General features: G+C 42.3%; 1 protein-coding gene across 2 annotated transcripts in view; it reads left to right on the top strand.

Annotated features, from left to right (window-relative positions):
- The window catches only part of HMCN1 (hemicentin 1), a 214,411-nt gene that overhangs the window by 138,329 nt on the left and 53,941 nt on the right, over positions 1-22,141 (top strand). For both annotated transcript variants that reach the window (XM_075096766.1, XM_075096765.1), the window contains exons 47-55: positions 2,976-3,089; positions 6,421-6,507; positions 6,870-7,061; positions 7,784-7,957; positions 10,140-10,253; positions 14,008-14,153; positions 16,102-16,252; positions 16,932-17,135; positions 18,220-18,333. In XM_075096766.1, the coding sequence (XP_074952867.1) occupies positions 2,976-3,089; positions 6,421-6,507; positions 6,870-7,061; positions 7,784-7,957; positions 10,140-10,253; positions 14,008-14,153; positions 16,102-16,252; positions 16,932-17,135; positions 18,220-18,333 (1,296 nt within the window). The remainder of the gene's footprint in view (positions 1-2,975; positions 3,090-6,420; positions 6,508-6,869; positions 7,062-7,783; positions 7,958-10,139; positions 10,254-14,007; positions 14,154-16,101; positions 16,253-16,931; positions 17,136-18,219; positions 18,334-22,141) is intronic.

Genomic DNA, 22,141 nt, shown 5'->3' with positions numbered 1-22,141 from the left:
CCAAGGGACCTGGAGAAACTTATGATAGGCAAGCAGAGAAACAGACTGATTCATTAGGGATCTTGACTTTCAAGCTGGAATAACTTACAGAGAACTAGTTCAGATGCCTTTTTATGCCAGTAGTAATTGGCAGAGCTGTCCAAAATAGGAGGGACTCAGTACCTGTTCCTATAAACCATTCCATAGGGAAGTCAGAATACTGGACCGGCAGCTGCAGTGATGTTAAAGCTTTGTGTTTACAATAGGAAATTGATTTAGCAGCCCTTGAGATTACAAATGGAAAATGTGTACCAAGCAGGCAATATGTTTATGTTGATTTTATGTATCTGGGGATCAGCTTTGTGGAGTATGTAGAAATGATTAAGTATCTGGTTATGACTGAGGTGTATAGATGACAACTGAGATGTTTTTTTTGATCTTGGGTTTGCCACTCACAGCTAAAATTTCTCAGGAAAGTAAGTTTTGATGAAATTTCTAATGCTCTGACACAACCACCATGCAGAGCCAAGCCATCCTACAGTATGAATACAAGAAAATACCAGGCACCTAAAGGAACTGGAAGGTGTTTAGGAGCTCAGCTCAGACTGGATTTGAAGCTGGAATTTTTCAGGATTTTTTCATTCACGTAGCTTTTAACGTTACAGGTAGTCCTGTCTTCTGCTTTCCCATTTTTATGTATGGAGCATGGAAAAAGGAGTGGGTGTCTGATCATTATCTGGTATAAATCTGTCTGGGTTGGTATGTGTTCCTTTCTGTGTGAAGTTGCCATCAACAAGAATAATTTCTTCTGGGCTTGATTGTTTCTGTTCTGTTTGTTGATTTCTACACCCACACTAATATCACCGCCCAGATTGCGGAGTGAGAGACAAAAAGATGTTTATTGTATCTGAATGTTAGCTGCAGTGGGAGTGGGGAAATAGGCCAGAATTCAGTGCTTTGTTTTCCAGCAAACTTTCTGCTTTTGTGTAGTTTTTTAGAAAACTACACGTTGTGGCAGTGAACTGTAACCAACATGGCATTTGGAACTTTATTGCTGCTTGTGCAGCTGTAAAAAAACAAAACAACAAGAAATTCCCCTCTTCGACTAATTTAAGAGGTAAAATACTTTGCCAAAGCAAGATTTTGGTTCTGCTGATTGAAAACTTACTTGGCATTGCAGATGATTTAAATGGGTGGACACACTGCTGGCAACTCTGAATCTGTTCATTCAGATACTATGCTGATGTTTCCTTTTAATGATGCTTCCTACACACTTCGGAAAAAAAAAAGAAAAAATTCCACCATACCACATTTGCTTTCCATGCAGACTGTGCATTAAGCTAAGCTGCATATTAGCTTTAGGAAGGAGAAAAGCTTTTATTAATTTATAATTTTATAATTTATTAATTTTATAATTTATTAATGTAGAAAATCATATCCTGCCTCAGCACTGGAGCCCTGGATATGCAAGTATGTGACACCGTAGAAAGTTTCCAGCAGGCAGATGTCTGCTTCATTTTGCTTCTTATATGGCTTTGTTCAGGATGTGGATGGGAGTTGGGATTAGGGTGACATGAATCTGCAAGAATTGAGCCTTCCTCAGTCTCACAGTACTCCGTCCAGCAGGTAGGATTCCTTGAGCGGAGGCACATCCATTGAGCAGGCCATCAGTTTCTTCCTTCAAAGCACATGAACAGGAACATAAATTTCTGGGATATATCCCAACAGTGAGACCCTGTGGATACCTGCAGGCAGGACATGCACAGTTCAGATGTGATGTGCTGTGAGGTAATGATTGCTAGTGTGAGAGTGCTGCTGCTGAGAAATTGAAAAAGGCTGAAGGATGGCCACCACATTTGTTCTCACACTTAAATGCTCATTGATATTTGTTTTGCTGTTCCTCTGCCAAAAAGGAAAGCAAAGAGAAATTATTCTACTAGGGTAATGCGGGGATATTCTTGGTCCTTTGGTCAAACATATCTGCAAATCTTCCTTTTAAACTAGCATGCCTGTGCAAACGTGTTCTGACAATGGCTCTGCTATAGTGTTATGAGAAATATGTTATTTAAAACACTGCGTGTTTTAAAATATGAAAGTGCTACTGTTGTCACCTGTTGTTGTTATTATTATTGATGGCACAATTAATACAAATGCTAGAAGAGAGTAGTGGAGTATTATTCCTTATCTGTACATGTGAAAATACCTTTATGGAGTGTTTGTGTGTGTTTATAAAAATAAACTTATTTTAATGTATGCACCCACTCCCCTTCCCCCGACGAGGCTTTATTATTTTTCCTGGATAGTCATCTAGGTTCTCAGTATAGCAAAGTACTCGTGTGAACAAAAATCCTGCTGTCTGAGACATTGTATTCTGTCAAAATTTCCTGCACAGAAGTATGTACACAAATCCTGGGTATTGCATACGCGGTGTTCCTGCCATATCCAAAGTGTCTGTGCTGATCAATGAATTACACATGCACTGTACCCCTGCATGTAGTTTGTGACCTGTGTGGAGTACGTTTGACTTTCTCTGCATGAGCTCTACAGGTGTGTCTCAAAATTTTCAGTGATTGTTCCAGTTGGTCTCTGACTTCCTCCAGAAATTCTCAGAAAATGTATGAATGTCTCAAAGTTCACTTAAATGTAATTTCTGGAGGGAAAAAAAAAAGGGATGTGTCAGGGTAGTTTCGAAGTTACTGACTAGAAAGAATAGAATGATCAATATTAAGCACAGATCTAAAAGCACTGAGGAGCTGAGGACCTGAGCAGACGTACAGAAATGATGGGAGTAAGAGTAAGGTCAGTCACTTTCTCTTACTGTTCTTTCAACAAACAAAGCACATTAAAACAATAGATCACATTTAGAAAAAAAAAACCCAGCTGTAAATTTAACCAAAACATTAAAAAGAAAAATCAAGAGTTAGCACAGACAATTTGGGAGCATATTGGTTGGAGCAGGACTTGAATGATTGTATGTTTTTTGGCTTTCTCCTTAGGGGGCAGAATGCTCCGTTTGACACACACGAGCATAGCAGATGAAGGCCAGTATACTTGTGTGGTGACCAATGCCGCAGGAGAAGTGAGGAAGGATTTTGACCTTTCTGTTCTAGGTAAGTATGTGATAACTTTTTGTTACAGTAGAAGAAGATAAGGGGGTCTACTGTATACTTTGCTGGTATTTTAAAAATTATTATGCCAAAAACATATATCCTTAGGGGAGAAAAAAATGCATTTGATAACATGGCCAGAAATGAGATTTTAAAGAGAAGCTATTTCTACGTGTGAATTTGCTGCTTGTTTAGTTTTTAAAATCAAGATTCTTCAGGCATAATTAGGAATAACTGGCAACTACTTCTGTTTTGTGGTTTGTTTGGGTTTTATTTCTGGAAAGGAGCTATGTCAATGTGACTGGCTTCAGTTACTTAATTATTTCAGTTGGATAGAAGTCTGGGGGATGCTGACAGCTGGACTCCTATCCTCTCTTCTGTTTCTTGTTGCTCATGGCTTCACCCTTCCTTGGGTATGATGAACAAGGTGAATCAGTTTATAGGTGATCTGAAAAGGTGTGGGTTGTGTGTTTTCCTGGTCAGGTTAGTTTTCAGTCGGATCCGTTCCTTGCTGGTTCACCCCACAGCCTGTAAATGCCAGTATTGGTGAAAGGAAGATGACAAGAGTGAGTGGTCAGGGGAATAGTGCTATTTCTTTTGACACCAGCCTGAATTTAATCTGGTTTAAGTCAAAGAAAACTACGGCCCCAAGAAATCATATGAAACTCACATGAATCTGTTGAATCTAATGCTCAAATACAGAAAGGTGCAACCCCATATGACAATACTCATTAATTAAAAGCAGCATTGTTGTGCAGCAGTGCGAATAGTATGTATAGCTGAGTGGCATCACAGTGATAATCTGTTGCAACAGAGATGTGAAGGCAAAGCCAAGACCAACAATTTAAACAAATTAAACGCTGCAGCTGGAATTGTTTTTGCAAAATAGAGATCTCTGATTCAGTGGAAACCTTTAGTCAGTAGAGCTTTTGGTATTGTAAAGCATATAAACCAAGTGTGGTAGTGGGTGATCCTTCTAAGGTATTTAGACAAGGCCTAGTACAGCAGGCTCATTAGATGGCTATTTGGAACCCTTAATATGTAATTTTGTCACATTACTTTCTTTTTTTTAAAAAAGGTATTTTTTCCCAGAAAATACTGCTTTTTGGTTTAGTAGATATTTTCTATTTTTATCAATAATTTCTAGGCCTGATAGAGGTTGTCTTGTAGCATTACTGTATATAATTTTCCTGTAAGTTTCTTTCCTCTGAGGTGCTGAGCACTATCAGCTTCCCTTGCCTTCAGCTGACTTACTCATACTCAGCCTGTAAATGATAACTCACATTCATGTCAGTTCATGTTTATTTGATGAGCTCATGGAAGTGTAAGTCTGGTAGAATGGAAGAGATGGATAAACATATAAAAGCATTCATTGTTTTACTGTTTTCTTTGGAGGGTTTTAGTAGCAGGGTGTTCATGAGGGTTCTGGGAATCTCTCTTGCATAGGCTTTGTTTGCCTTGAAGAAAAACACTCAGTGAAGCTGATTTCAAGTGGGCTAAATGGAAAATTCCATTGTTCAGTCTTCTTTTCCCTCCCCTCAGTAATTTCTTTGTCTTTCTAGAGGAAAATTACTGGAATGTGGCCTGACAGTAACACAGAATATTCACCGGTTCACTGTAAATAGGAACCGTACGGAGACATCCTAGTGTTCTCTAAATCGGTGTAGGAGATGCAACAGGCGAGCCAGTTTGCATGGAGAGCTTGGTGTAATAAGCATAATATTTACATATTTTCAAAATATTTGATATGGCTTTGTCTTATTTCTGATATTAATATGTGTTGACATCTTACTGTATTATTTTGATGCCAAAGCGATGAGTTGCTCTGTTTGTTTATGAATAGTAACTTTTGGCCTGACTTAAAAGTCTTGAACTTTATGACCTTAGGTTATATTTTCCCCCATCTAATTCCTTCACTAGTTGATGCTTCTTTGTCTCATTGCATTTGGACACTAGAACCCATACAAAAGTATGTTTTGCATTGCTTGTATAGTCACAGCAGGGAATTCGATTGTAACTGCATCACAAGTTCATGAGAGTGCTAGTACTGGCTGCATATTCCTGCGAGCTAAATTCTACTAACCCGCATCTCACCATGTGTCCTGTTCAGAGGTCAACTTTTAGCCATGCTGAAGTAGTATCTTTGCCGTTCCAGTCAAGTGAGATGCAAACCTCTTTCAAGTTTTTTTTAATCTTCACTCTAGTTTGTATCCTTCATTTGTATAAAAAGTCTGGTGTAACATTATTTTTCTGTTGTCAATGAATTCTGCATATTAATGTGATTCTTATTTTTATAAAACTTTTGCTTCCAACGTAGTGACAGATCACAAATATATATTTTAATATATATACGCTGAATATATTTTAATTCCTCTCTCCTTAGGTCTTCTATCTAGGCTGAAAGTTTGCATTTTGTAGGATTCTTAAAGCATAGGATCTGGCTCCCTAGTCCGCTGTTTTTCTTAAAAAACTCTCCAAAATCTCTTGGAGATTGGACTTTCTTACAACTCTAGGCCTCCTTTTCAACCTGTTGACTCCATGTCTACTTTGATTTGTGTTGCTAGTTTCTTTTGGTCTAAACCTACAAATGCCTCTACTTTGAAAGAAATAGTTGATCAGAGCTCTTCACCACCACAGCTACTCATCAACATTCATAATCTGGCATCCCTCATCCAATAGCACATTAGTTTGTGTAGTCCTGTTCAGACCAAGGTTATTTGGAAACAAGTCATCAAGTGGTCAGCCATACAGTAAGAGTTTCCTTGTGTTGAGCTAGCTATTTGGGGGTGGTTAGGTATTTTAAGGGTATGGTTTTGTTTTGTCTTCTATTTCCCTAGAGAAACATAGTTCGTACCACAGCAAGGTGCCTTTAGACCTATGTAGTTTGTTCATCTGCCTGTATGAAATTAGCTGTATTTGCATAAAACACATGTATGCCTTTACACCCACTTGTTGGTAATCTATTGTATTGCTTGGAGCATGCTGGTAAGGAAAAAACCATGCATGCTACATGAATAGACAGATGACTTTTTTTTTTAAAAATGAATCAATTCTTTCCCTAGAGTTCTAGATAGATGATTTCAATTACTGTTGTAAAATAAACAATTCTTAAGCTTAAGTGCATTGTTTTGAACAAATAAACCACCTGCTGCTTAATATGGATGATAGAACTTGTTTACAAACTTACAAAACCTTCTGGTGCATAAAATCAAACCTGGCCTCACTAACCAGTGCTCTGAGTTACAGTGCACTCGGTCACACTGAGTGTGTCTTTGTTGTATTTAAATCGGTTGTAAGTAATACTTGCTAATGTTGTTGTCTTGTCTGTTTGCAGTACCTCCAGGGATTGTGGGTGAAAATAAGCTGGAAGATGTGAAAGTGAAAGAGAAACACAGAGTAACCCTAACATGTGAAGTGACAGGTAAAAAAGGCATGTTGTTGGTAGTCATTGGTTCTGAATGGCATGTTTTTAATGGAATTTTCAGTTCAGCGGAATTTTTAAATTTAACAGGACTAAGCACTCCTTCATATAAAGGTTGTATAAAATGTACCCAAGAGGATTGTTGCTGTGATATTTCTTCTCTAAAGGCCTGTGGAGTTTAAGAGGGGTGTATATTACTTCAGGAGGTTCGAAGACTTCGGAATATGTATTCCAAAATGTCTCTCTAAAGCATATATTTTAAAAGGGCATCTGAAACTGTGTTTTTCTGTTTTTCAGATATTTTGGCATATCCTAGAGGCTATGCAACAACTAATATTTGCAATTTTCTTTACTCCGTTAAGGGAACCCTGTACCACAGATCACCTGGATAAAGGATGGCCAGTCTCTAACTGAGGATGAAGATCACAAGTTCCTGTCCAGTGGGCGTTTCCTGCAAATCACCAATGCTCAAGTCACTGACACAGGGAGATACACATGTATTGCATCCAATACAGCTGGAGATAAAAGCAAAAGTTACAGTCTTAATGTACTTGGTAAGACAGCTGGGCTGGCTCTCACAGAGAAAATATTCATCTCAGGAAAAAAACAGATAATCACATTGGAATGTAATGCTTAAGTTGCCTGGCTATGATTAAAATTTTATAGCTTAGTAATTGATAAATAATAGTAGTTCAACAGAAAGAGCAAGTCTGTGCTTTAGGTAATATAGAGCTAGAAAATATGGAGCCATAACAGGACGTTGTCGGTATGGAATGAGCAGGACAGTACATTGGTTTGTGATTCAGGGAAGCAGTGTCTGAAGAGCACTTCAGATTGTGATCCTTTCATAAAAACTGAAACCATCTGCAGTTCTTTTTTTTTTCCCATGATGATTATTGCATAACCAAATGCAAACAATGGAAAGTTTGTTTTCCACATCCACATTTCCTAGGCTCATGCCTCCTACCAATCTACTGCTCACAGGATTATCAAGCAGCGGGTCTGCCAGCTGCTGCACGAGAAGTGGTGCCTGGCTTCCTGGTGACCTGTGTTTGACAAAGGCTAAGGGTGGATGGAATCCACTAACATGGGCTGACTCAGTTCAGGACAAAACATAAAACCAGATGAATCCTGTCTGGTTCTGGGTTTCAGTGCACCTCGTAGGAATGCTTCCTGGCTATTTAAGGCTGCAACCAGATTCCTAGACTGAACAGGGAACAGAAAATTGGCTTTTCATAAAAAGCCTTTCTCTGGTTGATGACTTTGTTGTTCTTAGTGTCCCCAACCATCGTGGGTGCAGATGGCCATGGAAACACAGAAGACGTCACTGTTACCCTCAACAGCCCAACATCGCTGGTCTGTGAAGCTTACTCGTATCCTCCAGCTACAATCACCTGGCTGAAAGATGGTTATCCTTTAGAATCAAACAGAAATATCCGCATTTTGCCAGGTAAATTTTTTGTTATTATTGAGAAATAACATAACACTTTATTCTTTCATTGTTTAATTTCCTGTTCCAGATTTTTTGAAAAATCAAAGGATATATTTCAAATAAGTGCAATTTTTGTTCTCTTGTTGCACTTCCTATTCCAGTATTTTTAAGTGCTTCACAATTAACTGATTATTCACTTTTGTATTTTATTTGCATTCAGGTATTTATCCTTTTGTTCTGTAAAGCTAAATGATGGCAAACGAGATCACTGGAGTTAATAATGAATGTAAATAACTTGAAATTAACTGCGGAAATTAGATGGAGAGAGAGATAAACAGCAACGTTAGTAAAAAGAATGAGGTGGTATTTTTCTGGCTCATTAGTAGTTTGCCAGTTTTAATTTGTGAAGTAGCTCTTGCCTGGCACATCCATAGAGGTGAAAAACAGGAAACAAGCTTCACAAGTAACATGCAAGTAATGTAAATGAACAAGTACTTTAGCATTGTTAACTGCAAGTCATCAGAAGAATGAGTCAATATCGATAGCAAGGAATTAAATTACTACATGGGGGAACGTTCCCCAGGGGTCTGTGCTGGGTCCAGTTCTATTCAATATATTCATCAATGACCTGGATAATGGGACAGAGTGTACCCTCAGCAAGTTCAGTGATGGTACAAAACTGGGAGGAATGGCTGATACACCAAGAAGGATGTGCTGCCATCCAATGAGACCTGGACAGGCTGGAGAGCTGGGCTAAGGGGAACCTCATGAAGTTCAACAAGAGCAAGTGCAAGGTCCTGCCCCTGTGGAGGAACAACCCCATGCACCAGTACAGGTTGGGTGTTGGCCTGCTGGAAGGTGGCTCTGCTGAGAAGGACCTGGGAGTGCTGGTGGACAGCAAGCTGACCCTGAGCTAGCAGTGTGCCCTTGTGGCCAAGACGGCCAGTGGTTTCCTGGGATGCATAGAAAGGAGTGTGGCCAGCAGATCAAGACAGGTTATCCTCCCCCTCTACTCTGCCCTAGTGAGACCACATCTGGAGTACTGTGTCCAGTTTTGGGCCCCGCAGTTCAAGAAGGACGTGGAACTGCTTGAGCAAGTCCAGCGGGGAGCTACGAAGATGATCAGTGGAGTGGGGCATCTCCCTTATGAGGAAAGGCTGAGAGTCTTGGGTTTGTTCAGCCTGGAGAAGAAAAGAGAAGCCTGAGAGGGGATCTCATCAATACCTTTGAATATCTGAAGGGTGGATGTCAGGATGCTGGGACGAGGCTCTTTTCAATAGTGCCCAATGGCAGGACAAGGGGCAATGGGCACAAGTTTGAAGACGGGAAGTTCCACCTCGATATGAGAAAAACATTTTTACTGTGAGGGTGACAGAGCATTGGAACAGGCTGCCCAGAGAGGTTGTGGAGTCTTTTTTTCTCTGGAAATACTTAAACTCCGCCTGGACGCGTTCCTGTGTTCCCTGCCGTAGGTGTACCTGCTGAAGCAGGGGGGTTGGACAAGATGATTTCCAGAGGTCCCTTCCAACTCCTACCATTCTGTGATTCTGTGAATACAGTCTGAAAAGAGCTGCAACCAAATTAAATAGCAACTCATGTCAGAATGCAGACAATATAAATCACAAATTAACAGGATGCTATGGGAAGGGAATTTATGTATGTCAAGGTAGTAGAGGCCACCTGAAATATTAAATGCTACTGATTCACTCATGTTTACACTTCTGACATTGTGGCTGTTGCTTCTGTCTATTTTCCAGAGGAAGGTAAGTGTCTTTTTCATATGAAGTACTGCACTGAAACAGAAAGGCATTTCAGAGGCTCGCATCCACCACTGTATGTTGAATAGACTCTTTTTGCGTAGTCTTACCAATTATGCTTCCTTTCCCTTTTCCTGTGAATGAAATGCAAACCCTAAATCGCTTTTTCCTATCTAAATATCTTCAAGAAATTTATTGTACAGAATTACGTTAACAAATTTTCCAAGAATATGTAAGTAACAGGAGTTGTGATCCAAAGCACTCCTGCAAATTATGCACTCGTTTATTATGCAGCATACATGGTGGTAAGCAATCAGTTTTTCATGTTCATCTAAGGACAGAATTTGGACCAAAGGGTTGAGAATATGCTGCAGAAACTATTTAAATAATTGGGAAGCAAGAGTATAATGTAGATGCTGTTAAAGAATGATGTCTTTTGGCAGGTGGTCGAACTCTGCAGATTCTAAATGCACAGGAGGACAGCGCTGGAAGATATATCTGTATAGCCACAAATGAAGCTGGAGAAACTCTGAAACACTATGAAGTGAAAGTTTACAGTATGGAAATAGTTCCAAATTTTTATTTTTACTTTATTATTTTATTCTTTCATTTTCCCCCTTTGCAGTTTTACCTACCCTGGTGAATACAAGGATTTCTGTTAGTAGCTTTGTTGAGCAAACATCTGCATTATCTCATGGCATTGCTTGAGGAAAGGCACTAGAAAAGTTTGCTGTTGCATCTTTTTCAAATGCTGCTGCTAGGCTAAAAATCTTTGTACCAGCCAGGGGAAGATATTTAAAAAATACTGATTGTCGTGGTTCAGCCTCAGCTGGCAACTGAACACCACGCAGCCGCTCGCTCACATCCCCCCCCCCAACCCTGTGGGATGGGGAAGAGAATCGGACAAGCAAAAGTACTTGTGGGTTGAGATAAGCACAGTTTAATGATTACAATAAAATGATGATGATAAATGATTATGATAATAATGACAATAATGTTAATATAATAAGAGGGAAAAGGAAGGAAAGGGAAAACAGGGAAAAAAAACGCAGAAACACGAGTGATACAGCCGCTCACCACCCGCCGACCGACGCTGCCCGTCCCCGAGCCGCGATTGCTCCCTCCCTCCCCCGGCCAGCCCCTCCCAGGTAGCATACTGGGCATGACGTTACATGATATGGAATATCCCTTTGGTCAGTTTGAATCCGCTCTCTTAGCTGTGCCCCCTCCCCTCCCAGCTTCTTGTGCACCCAGCAGAGCATGGGAGGCTGGACATGTCCTTGACTAGTATAAGCGCTACCCAGCAACAGCCTAAACATCTGTGTGTTATCTCAACAGGATTTTTTTTTCCCTGCTAATTTCAAAGCACAGCACTATACCAGCTAGAGTGAAGAAAATTAACTCTATCCCAGCTGAAACCATGACAGTATCCACCCCTTATTCCATATCATTGACATCATGCTCAGGTCCCATACTATTCAGTACAAATTCAATAATCCCTATCCATCTTCTCATCCTTTAACAATATATATATATCTCTCTCTATACAGGTTTTCATTTATCATTCCACTAGTCTATGGAACACCCCTGTAGAATGCCTGTGGAATGTCCATTGAGTTCATTTAGTCCATGACTTTGGATTTCATCTCTTGTAAGGGTCCTTCAGAGAGGCGGTGTGCGTGGGGTCAGGTTGTTGCATGTCAGTCCTTGTTCCATCACCGCTGCACTGGTAGTTCTTGTTCTCTCACTGCTGCACTTTGCCTGGTTCCATTGAAGGTTCATTCGCTATTATTATTAATTGGGAGATTCCCACCATGATAACATTCCATTGATGCAACCATAGTAGTGATGACATACAACATCATATAGCAATTAACAGCATATTATTCAGTTCATTGGCTGTTTTCACCCAAAATTAAATCCCCCTGAGGTACACACCGGACTCCTCCATCCTCCCGCATCACCCACCAAGTGCACCCAGGTCCTCGAGCAAACGCAATCCCACGAGTGGGTTTGCCTCTGCTGGAAGCAGGAATAACCCAGACTGTCTTGCCCAGCATATTTTTTATGTGCACTACAGGGACTCTATCCCCTTCCACAGTACGTAAGGATTCTGATTGGGCAGGGCCAGCTCGCCTGGCAGATCCCCTCGTGTTGACTAACCACGTGGCTTTTGCTAAATGTGTATCCCAGTGTTTAAATGTTCCACCCCCCATTGCTCTCAGTGTAGTCTTTAATAGTCCATTGCATCTTTCGATTTTCCCAGAGGCTGGTGCGTGATAGGGGATGTGATACACCCACTCAATGCCGTGCTCTTTAGCCCAGGTGTCTATGAGGTTATTTTGGAAATGAGTCCCATTGTCTGACTCAATTCTCTCTGGGGTGCCATGTCGCCACAGGACTTGTTTTTCGAGACCCAGGATAGTGTTCCGGGCAGTGGCGTGGGGGACAGGATATGTTTCCAGCCAGCCAGTGGTTGCTTCTACCATGGTGAGAACATGGCGCTTGCCTTGGCGGGTCTGTGGGAGTGTGATATAGTCAATTTGCCAGGCCTCCCCATATTTATATTTCAGCCATCGTCCCCCATACCACAGAGGCTTTACCCGCTTCGCTTGCTTGATTGCAGCGCATGTTTCACATTCGTGGATAACTTGCGCAATAACGTCCATGGTCAAGTCCACCCCTCGATCACGAGCCCACCTGTATGTTGCATCTCTCCCTTGATGGCCTGAGGTGTCATGGGCCCATCGAGCTAGAAATAGTTCACCCTTATGTTGCCAGTCCAGATCCACCTCAGCCACTTCAATCTTGGCAGCCTGATCTACCTGCTGGTTGTTTCGATGTTCTTCAGTGGCTCAACTCTTGGGGACGTGAGCATCCACATGATGTACCTTTACAACCAGGTTCTCTACCCGGGCAGCAATATCTTGCCACAATGTGGCAGCCCAGGTGGGTTTGCCTCTGCGCTGCCAGTTGCTTTGCTTCCACTGCTGCAGCCAGCCCCACAAGGCATTTGCCACCATCCAGGAGTCAGTATAGAGATAGAGCACTGGCCACTTTTCCCGTTCAGCGATGTCTGAGGCCAGCTGGATGGCCTTTACCTCTGCAAACTGGCTCGATTCACCTTCTCCTTCAGCAGTTTCTGCTACTGATGAATTCCAGTTTCTTCTGAAATGCTTTTTTGGTAATGATTTTCAAATCAGATGAGTGCAGCACAGAGGGAGGTGTGAGCAGAGAATCTCATGAGCAAAGAAACTATTTTAGAAGGAAAAAAAATGGAGGGGAGAGGACCCATAACATCTAATAGGAAACTTTCTTGCGTAAGGTAAAACAGGAGGATACTCTTTTTATATCCTTCCATAAAATACCATATGGACAAAAGCTTTCCCATTCAAGGCTTACTCTTAGCCCATTGTCCTTTGAGCATCTGTGCCTAATACTCTATTTTAATGCTCAAACTCTTCGTTTTGGGCTCAGTCAAGCACGATTTCTCATCTTTTTTTTTTTTTTTTTTTAATTTCCTAGTCTGAATTGGAGTTTGGTTTGCTCTCTCACATCAACTGTGCTGTTATTTTAATTGTAGTCCCTAGTAAGGCCCCATTGGATCCGGAATAATGAAATGACGACAAAAGAGTTCATTACTGAAGTATGGCGATGTAGCAATATAAAGCCCCTCACCCCCAAATGCCATTGCAACTGCAGTTATTATGGTATTGTAAGCATTAGGGACAATTTAAGATTTCCCATTGAAAAAAGAATGGAAAATGCTTTGAAAGCATTTAAAAGAGATTATGAGACCAGGGTGGGGGGTATCTTAAGAATTTTGAAATGTTCTGTTTTCATTCTGGTTCAGAAGGAAACGAGATTTTGCAACACTGGGATTTCAGTGGAACAGAAATGATGAGTTTTGACCAGCTACTCTGAGTGTGGACTTCAGTTCAAACATATGTTTCTGAGAATATTAGTTTCCATTAAAATGCTTTTTAATGACTGCAGTGCACTGAACTTTATAGAATTCAAGCCAAACACATAATAAAGTGCTATAGCTAGGTAAGGCTATAGTCAGGCTTGCATGTCTAAAACTGTTGAACACAGTTTTATATATTTTTATATATAATACATGTACTAAAAATAGTTTAAAGTACATATATGTACAAAAATTCAGCTATGGGGAGGAGGCAGATACAGGGGGAATGCATTTGCTTTCCCTGATGTTATCATCCAGGTTTTCCCTTTGCCTAGGTAATTTTGAAGAGCTGCATAAGACAGTAAGTCATGAAAGTCTCTCTTGCTCACTTTGTTTTTGTGCAGTTCCACCCACCATTAACAAAGAGGATATCTCAGGGATGGGTCTCTCCCCTAAAGAAGTGAAGATCAAAGTAAACAACAGTCTTACCCTGGAGTGTGAAGCTCATGCCGTTCCTGCTGCTGCCATCAGCTGGTACAAGGATGGACAGGCCAGTCACAAACTTAATTACTTCTAATGGGTGGATTTTGTACAGAAACAACCGCGTATTCACTATCACTATTAATGAACATTCCTGCAGTGTAACAGGCTCACTTGCACTGCTGAAGTCAGCAGGAAGTCATCTTCCTGCTGTCCTGCTGGCAGGATCACCCGTCATGCATCTTAGGACATTTTCTGTTGGCCAGACCTCTGCAAATTGACACCCTTGTTTTGTTGTGGGTGCTTGGCAGTGACACTGAGACATTGGTGCTGGAGTTTCCAGGACCCACCACTGGCCTGTGCTTTAAAGTGGGAGGGCCCTGCCTAGCAGTAGCATCCCATGGTGTGACCACATGTCCCTTTGCCATTGTGTAAAGTCCCCAAAGGCCCTGTGATAGAATGGCCCCATGCTTCGTTCCTCTAAGTGCTGCCCTTGCAGAAGTTGCAGAGAGCTTCCCGCTTGGTTCTGGCAGAGCTCACAAAGCCACAAAAGCATCTGGATCCTCTGCAAGGGGGAATGAGGCGTGGTTCCTGCCGCACACAGTCTTCACAACAACATTGGTCTGGAGGAGAAGCAGTTTGGAAGGGCAATGCGACAGAATTGTACTGATGGTAGTCTGGTGGGGACTGGTTATGAATAAAAAAGAAATGGCGCAACTCTTCTGTAAGAAAGGAGAATATAATCTCTTGCTTTAGTTGTTCTTGGTAGGGTGCTTAAGTGGCAAACTGCTGCACCTCTGCAGCTGGACCAGCTCGTCCTGGATTTACTGAATGTGCAGAAACAGCCTAGAGTCACAGGAGAGACTGCTTATACACCCTCCATCTGTTTCAAGCATATGCTGTAGTTCTTGGATCTCCTGGGTGTACTGATTGTATTGTCAATGAAAAATTATGTTGGGGGGAGTTGAGAGGTCCCCAAAGACAGACAGTGGCTGTAAGCAGCTTGCTGCTATTGTCAGAGCAGCAGCTTTTTCTTAGGTTGCCCCTATGTAAATGGCTTTCACTCACATCCATGCACTAAATCAATCATCCCCTGCAGGCCAGGAGTTCAGTGCTGACTCCCTAATGTGCTCTGTTTTCATTATTGAGAAATACAGGTTGTATTAGTGTAGTCTTTACTGTCATGTGTGATGTAAATTCTAGGGACAGTAACATCTAATTCTGTGTATCTCTGTGTTGCTGCTGCACCCATTTTATGTTCACACCATGTACTTCCTGGGCAGCAGATCCTAGTGGTTGTGTGGCTGTAGGGTGAGTTAGATTGAGTTGTTCACCTCATAAAAAACTGGTAGTTTTACATGTGTAGGTTTTCCATCAGCTAATCAACTTGGCCAGTGAGTTCAGGGATTGAATCAGGATAATTTAATCAGATGTCACAAAAGCCCTTGCCTGATAGGGATGGCATTGCTCCCTTCAGCAGCAACTTGCAGCGGGAGCTAAGAGCGATGTAAAACCACATTCTCTCAGAAGACCAGCTACCAAGATCAGAAAGGTAAAGATGCAGAGCTTCTGACAGCTATGAAAAGAAAACTGTCTCCAGGAACTTGATCAGGTTTACTCAGGGAGGAAAAGCTTTTGGTCTGAGGGAAAGGAGGAGCAGACGAGAGCAGAGCTGAGCTGCATCACCTGAGGCCAAGGCTGCCATCATAGGAACACTTGGGTTAGGACTGTGTCCTAAGTGGTGACCCTCAGTAATTTGGTGTCCTAAGCAATGGCTTTCTTTGCACAGATTGAAAGCGGGCCTTGCTGGAAGCATTAACAAAAATTGAAGGATGTTCTGTTGGTAGCAGTACCAAAACCAAACTATGATCTTACTCCCAGTATACTGCTTTAGGAGGGATTTTTAAACAACCGGAATTTGGCCAAAAAAGAGATGATATCATATTACTTCTACAAGTAAAGCTATTTCTAGTGTATATTTTGCCAAGTATTAATTTCCATGTAAAATTACATTACAGCCACTTAAACCAGATGATCATGTCATTATCCAAGCTAGTGGCCATACTCTGCAGATTAAGGAGGCTCGAGTTTCGGACACTGGTCGTTACACTTGTCTGGCATCCAACATTGCTGGAGAGGACGAAGTGGAATTTGATGTAAATATACAAGGTAAACAGAGTTCAGATAACAAAATTCTTCTGGTAGCCTCCTTTTCTACTGTTCTGGTATGTTAAAATTCTTTATTATTTTGTGTCCTTTACACCTGCTTGGTCTAATCCAATGCTTTTGTGTTTTGTGTGATTTTTATTTCATGTATAGTTTGCTCATCTTTGAGGTATACAGTATTTGATTATTCTTTCTTTCATATTTTGTGACATACGCAGTGTTTCTGAAGTCAGCGGAATGACACAGTAACTCTAAACTACATGAAAACATTTTAATCTAGCTTAAACTAAGGCATCATATTTTATTTATCTGTATTGAGTCATACTTAGAGGGCCTAGACATAATCATCCTGTTGGATGTATTCACACTGTGTGTGAATACAAGAAAACAATAATTTCTAATTTTGTCCAAATTTTCAGAACTTGTGTAAAACCAGATAGCTTACTATTTAAGTATTATTGTTGGTTAATAGCCTCACTGTTTTGTTGTCAGGTCTTCTTACACTGTTATCTATTAGTCTTCAGAAAATGTTCAGTAGATTGCTCAACTGTTCAGTCTGATGAAAAGAACTAGAATTTTCCTGGCTAATCTAAATTGGAGGGGGGAGTTAATTTAATGTTCTTAATTTTTACTGCAGCTATTTAACAATTACAGTATCTTTTTTTCCCCTACTTGGTTATAGTTCCTCCTCACTTCCAAAAGCCTTATAAGGAATGGGAAGCTGGTAACACAGGAGATACGGGAAGAGGAGGAGAAAGTAAAGATGTGATTGTCACCAATCCCCTTTCACTGTACTGTGAGACCAATGCTGTTCCTCCTCCAGTTCTTACATGGTATAAAGACGGCTATCCTCTGAGCTCTAGTGATAAAGTACTAATATTACCAGGTGAGTATTAAAATGTCACTCTCTGACCTTAAGAAATGGCGTTAGTGCTAGTGTTTGTCTAGTAATAAAATTTTCTTCTTCAAAACACTGCATTAATTCTTTTTTCCGACTTCCTTGACTGGAAATCTTTTTTTTTCCAGTTCTTGGATTAAAGCTGTTTCCTTCTTTCATTCAATAAGTAGTCCCTAAACTGGTGTAAATGTGACCATTTAACTTTCTTATGATGTGTTGGAAAATAAAATACAATAATGATACCTTCTCTCTGACGTGTTCCTCATTTATTTCCTTACTACGTTTTGCTTTGGCAAGATCATAATTGGAGTATAGAAAAGCCTCTTAACTAGGGAGTGAGGAAGTAATGTTTCCATCAGAAAAATGGCCATGAGCTTTTACTTAATCTCATATGAGAAAGGGGCAGAGGTGCTTATAATGCTGAGAGTACAAAAAGATAGCCTTTCTGTGCAGAGGATGGTTTGGGATGGTGTGTGTAAAGAAAGGGCAGTGGTGGAGATAATGTCTAAAGGGCAGTGGTGGAGATAATGTCTTTTTGTCTACCTAGTCCTCATCTGTTGGGACACCAATGACAACCACTCCCCAAATCCCTTCCTAATATGTCCTCTCTTCCTGAAATTATATATATGGCTATGCCTTAAATGAGGAATAGAGTGAGAAGTAGAAATACTATGTACCTATAAGCTTCAGAAGTGAATTTTTCAGTTTGCAACAGCTTTATCAGACTATTACGTGCTTATATTTCCTGTTGCCTGTTAGTTCTCAGTCACTTTGAGAAATATTTCTATTTTTCATGGAAGAATAATGTCTGGCTACATATTGCTGAAGAACGTTTTTCCTTTCTGTAGAGTTAATCACTCTCGTCTAACTTTTCAGTACGAACATTGTTGAATTCCAAGTATCTGCCAATAGAAAAAGTAGCTAGGAAATAAATGTCTTTAGTTACTTATAATTCAGAACAAAAGCTGACAATTCATAAATTTGCTTGCTTGGGTCTCTAGTGAAATGTGGTGTGGAAATGACACAAACTGGTTTATGCTGCATTTAAATCTTGAATGCATCTTCCTTCCAGGAGGACGAGTATTGCAGATTCCACGGACACAAGCTGAAGATGCTGGGAGATACATGTGTGTGGCAGTAAACGAAGCCGGGGAGGATTCCATTCATTATGATGTCCGAGTGCTCTGTGAGCTTTCCTGCTTTTCTTTTTCTTTTAAATGACAAAAAAAATAAAAAAGAGTTCTGTGGAAACTAATGAAGCATTATAGTTCAGGTTTACTTAATGTTTTTAAAATTTATAAATTCTGCATAGTTGTAAACTATGAAATTTGTGTGTTTATATAAGGTGCTAGAGTTTTGTAGAAGTATAAAGAATTGCATGAAAATAGCGTTAATGATGTTAGTTCAGTATGTTTTTAGGTTACCGTTATAGGAATTCAATTGCATTATCCCAATCACACTTCACCAGAAAGAAAAGTATGTGTAGTATATGTAGATTGCCCCGGCCCTTCTCCTGGTGTGAAGGTAAGTACCTGCACAAGGTGTGCACAGGTTGATGATCTGTTGCACCAGGTGGCTGAGTTGCAGGAGACAGTTAGAAGGCTGCGTAGTATTAGTAGAGCTGAGGTGGAGATAGGTGGTTTCAGAGCCACGTTCCTGTTGTGGACACCACTGAAAGCAAGGCACCTTGGACACTGGTGACCTGCAAAAGCAGGGCTCTGCTTCAGTCCCCACCTTCCAGCATCACTGCTAACAACAGATTTGAAGCTTTAGTGGCTGCAGACACTCATGAGCAAGGTTTGCAAGGTGCAACTGTACTAGCAGCACAGGGTGGATACCATGAAAAGGAGAGATGAGTGCTCATAGTGGGGGACTGTTAAAAGGCACTGAGGCACCCATCTGCCGACTTGACAGGGAGTCATGAGAGGTTTGCTCCCTTCCAGGAGCTAAGATCTGAGACATCGCTGAGAGGATGCCACAACTTGTCAAGAGCACAGATCAGTATCCTTTGCTACTCTTCCATGTGGGCACAAATGATGCTGCAAGCCAGAGCCTGGGCAGGACTAAGGAAGACTAGTGAAAAATACTGGTTGCCCAAGTCATCATCTCTTCCATATTACCTGTTGGAGAAAAATGGGCGACTAAATAGGTGAATAATGCAAATCAACTCCTGGTTATGTGGCTGCTGCTGACGTGAGGGTTTTGGCTTTTATGACAATAGGACATTCTTCAGCAACCATAGCCTGCTAGGGAGGGATGGAATCCACCAGTCTGGAAGGTGTAAGGGAATCTTTGGCAGCAGGCTGGCCAGCTTGGTGAGGAGCGCTTTAAACCGAGGGACTCAGGGTGGGGGCCAAAGTGGCAATGCTAATGCCATCATATCTGATGGGGGAATAAGCCAGGCCACCCAGAGCAGTGGCAAAGGTGCCTTAGCTGCCTCACAAGATGGCAATCAGACCAGCCACCTCAAGGGTGTGCATGGCTATAGTGGATCCTCCTGCACCCCTCCAGGGAAATCGGCATGCTCAAGTACCTTTCTGAAATGCCTGTACACCAACGCACGTAGCATGGGGAATAAACAGGAGGAAGTAGAGGTCTGTGTGTGGTTGCAGGGCCATGATCTGATTGCAGTCACAGAGGCAGGGTGGGATAGCTCACATGACTGGAATGGGGTCATGGATAGCCACAGGCTTTTCAGGAAAGACAGACCAGCAAGGCAAGGTGGGGAGTTGCTCTTTATGTGAGGGAGCAACTGGAATGCATCGAGCTCTGCCTTGGAGTGGAAGGAGAACAAGTTGAGAGCTTGTGCATAAAAATTCAGGGGCAGGCAAATATGGGTGACGCTGTTGTGGGAGCTACAGGCCACCTGATCAAGAAGAGGTAGTAAATGAAGCCTTCTACAGGCAGCTGGAAGGAGCATCACAATTGCAGGCCCTGGTCCTTGTGGGGGACTTCAACCACCCTGATATTTGCTGGAAGAGCAACACGGCAAGCCATGCATGATCCAGAAGGTTCCTGTAGAGCATCGAGGACAACTTTTTGATGCAAGTCGTGGAGGAGCTACCGAGGCGAGATGTGCTGCTCGACCTTATCCTAATAAAATACGAAGGGCTGGTAGAGGATATGAGGGTTGGGGGTAGCCTTGGCTGCAGTGACTATGATATGGTCGAGTTTAGGATACTGCGAGGTAGAAGCAGGGCTATGAGTCGGGTTACAAACCTGGACTTCAAGAGGGCCAACTTTGGCCTCTTCAAAGACCTGCTGGGAGGAATCCCATGGGCTAGGGCTCTGGAAGGCAGGTGGGTTCAAGAAAGCTGGTCAGTATTCAAGGACCACTTCCTCTGAGCTCAAGATCAGTGCATCCCTGTGAGGAATAAGTCAAGCAGAGGAGCCAGGAGTCCTGCATGGGTGACCAAAGAGTTTCTAGTGACTCAGATGGAAGTAGGAGGTTCACAGTATGTGGAAAAAGGGACTGGCCGCTTGGGAGGAATATAGGAATGTTGTCAGGGTATGCAGAGATGTGAGGAGGAAGGCAAGGCCCATTTGGAATGAAATCTCACGAGGGATGTCAAGGATAACAAGAAGGCATTCTTCAAATACATCAGTAGTAAAAGAAAAACTGGGGAAACTGTGGGCCCACTGCTGAGCAAGGTGGGTGCCCTGGTGAAGAGGATGCGGAGGAGGCAGAGTTACTGAATGCCTTCTTTGCTTCAGTCTTTACTGCTAAGGCTGGCCCTCAGGCATCTTATCCCCCAGAGGTGAGAGACAAAAATCTGGAGAAAGGAGGACTTCCCCTTGGTTGAGGAGGATTGGGTCAGAGGTCATTTCAGCAAGCTGGATCCTCACAAATCCATGAGCCCCGATGGGATTCACCCGCGAGTGCTGAGGGAGCTGGCAGATATTCTTGCTGAGCCACTCTCCATCATCTTTGAAAGGTCGTGGAGGACAGGAGGGGTGCCCAAGGACTGGAGGAAAGCAAATGTCACTCCAATCTTCAAAAAGGGCAAGAAGGAAGACCTGGGAAACTATAGGCCAGTCAGCCTCACCTCCATCCCCGGAAAGGTGATGGAACAGCTTATTCTGGAGGTCGTCTCCAGGCATGTAGAGGACAGAAGGTTATCAGAAGTAGTCAACGTGGATTCATGAAGGGGAGATCATGCTTGACCAATCTGATAACATTCTCCAATGGTGTGACTGGCTGGGTCGACGAAGGGAGAGCAGTGGATGTTGCCTATCTCAACTTCAGTAAGGCATTTGACACTGTCTCCCATAACATCCTCATAGTGAAGGTAAGGAAGTGTGGGTTGGGGATGAGTGGACAGTGAGGTGGACAGAGAACTGGCAGAAGAACAGAACTCAGAGGGTCGTGATCAATGGAGCAGAGTCTGGTTGGAGGTCTGTCACTAGTGGTGTTCCCCCAGGGTCTGTGCTGGGTCCAGTTCTATTCAATATATTCATCAATGACCTGGATAATGGGACAGAGTGTACCCTCAGCAAGTTCAGTGATGGTACAAAACTGGGAGGAATGGCTGATACACCAAGAAGGATGTGCTGCCATCCAATGAGACCTGGACAGGCTGGAGAGCTGGGCTAAGGGGAACCTCATGAAGTTCAACAAGAGCAAGTGCAAGGTCCTGCCCCTGTGGAGGAACAACCCCATGCACCAGTACAGGTTGGGTGTTGGCCTGCTGGAAGGTGGCTCTGCTGAGAAGGACCTGGGAGTGCTGGTGGACAGCAAGCTGACCCTGAGCTAGCAGTGTGCCCTTGTGGCCAAGACGGCCAGTGGTTTCCTGGGATGCATAGAAAGGAGTGTGGCCAGCAGATCAAGACAGGTTATCCTCCCCCTCTACTCTGCCCTAGTGAGACCACATCTGGAGTACTGTGTCCAGTTTTGGGCCCCGCAGTTCAAGAAGGACGTGGAACTGCTTGAGCAAGTCCAGCGGGGAGCTACGAAGATGATCAGTGGAGTGGGGCATCTCCCTTATGAGGAAAGG

This window comes from Phalacrocorax aristotelis, chromosome 6 (genome assembly GCF_949628215.1).
Source record: "Phalacrocorax aristotelis chromosome 6, bGulAri2.1, whole genome shotgun sequence".
NCBI lineage: Eukaryota > Metazoa > Chordata > Aves > Suliformes > Phalacrocoracidae > Phalacrocorax > Phalacrocorax aristotelis.
The sequence above is the reverse complement of the archived record's forward strand: the minus strand, read 5'-3'. Positions and strand labels throughout refer to the sequence as shown.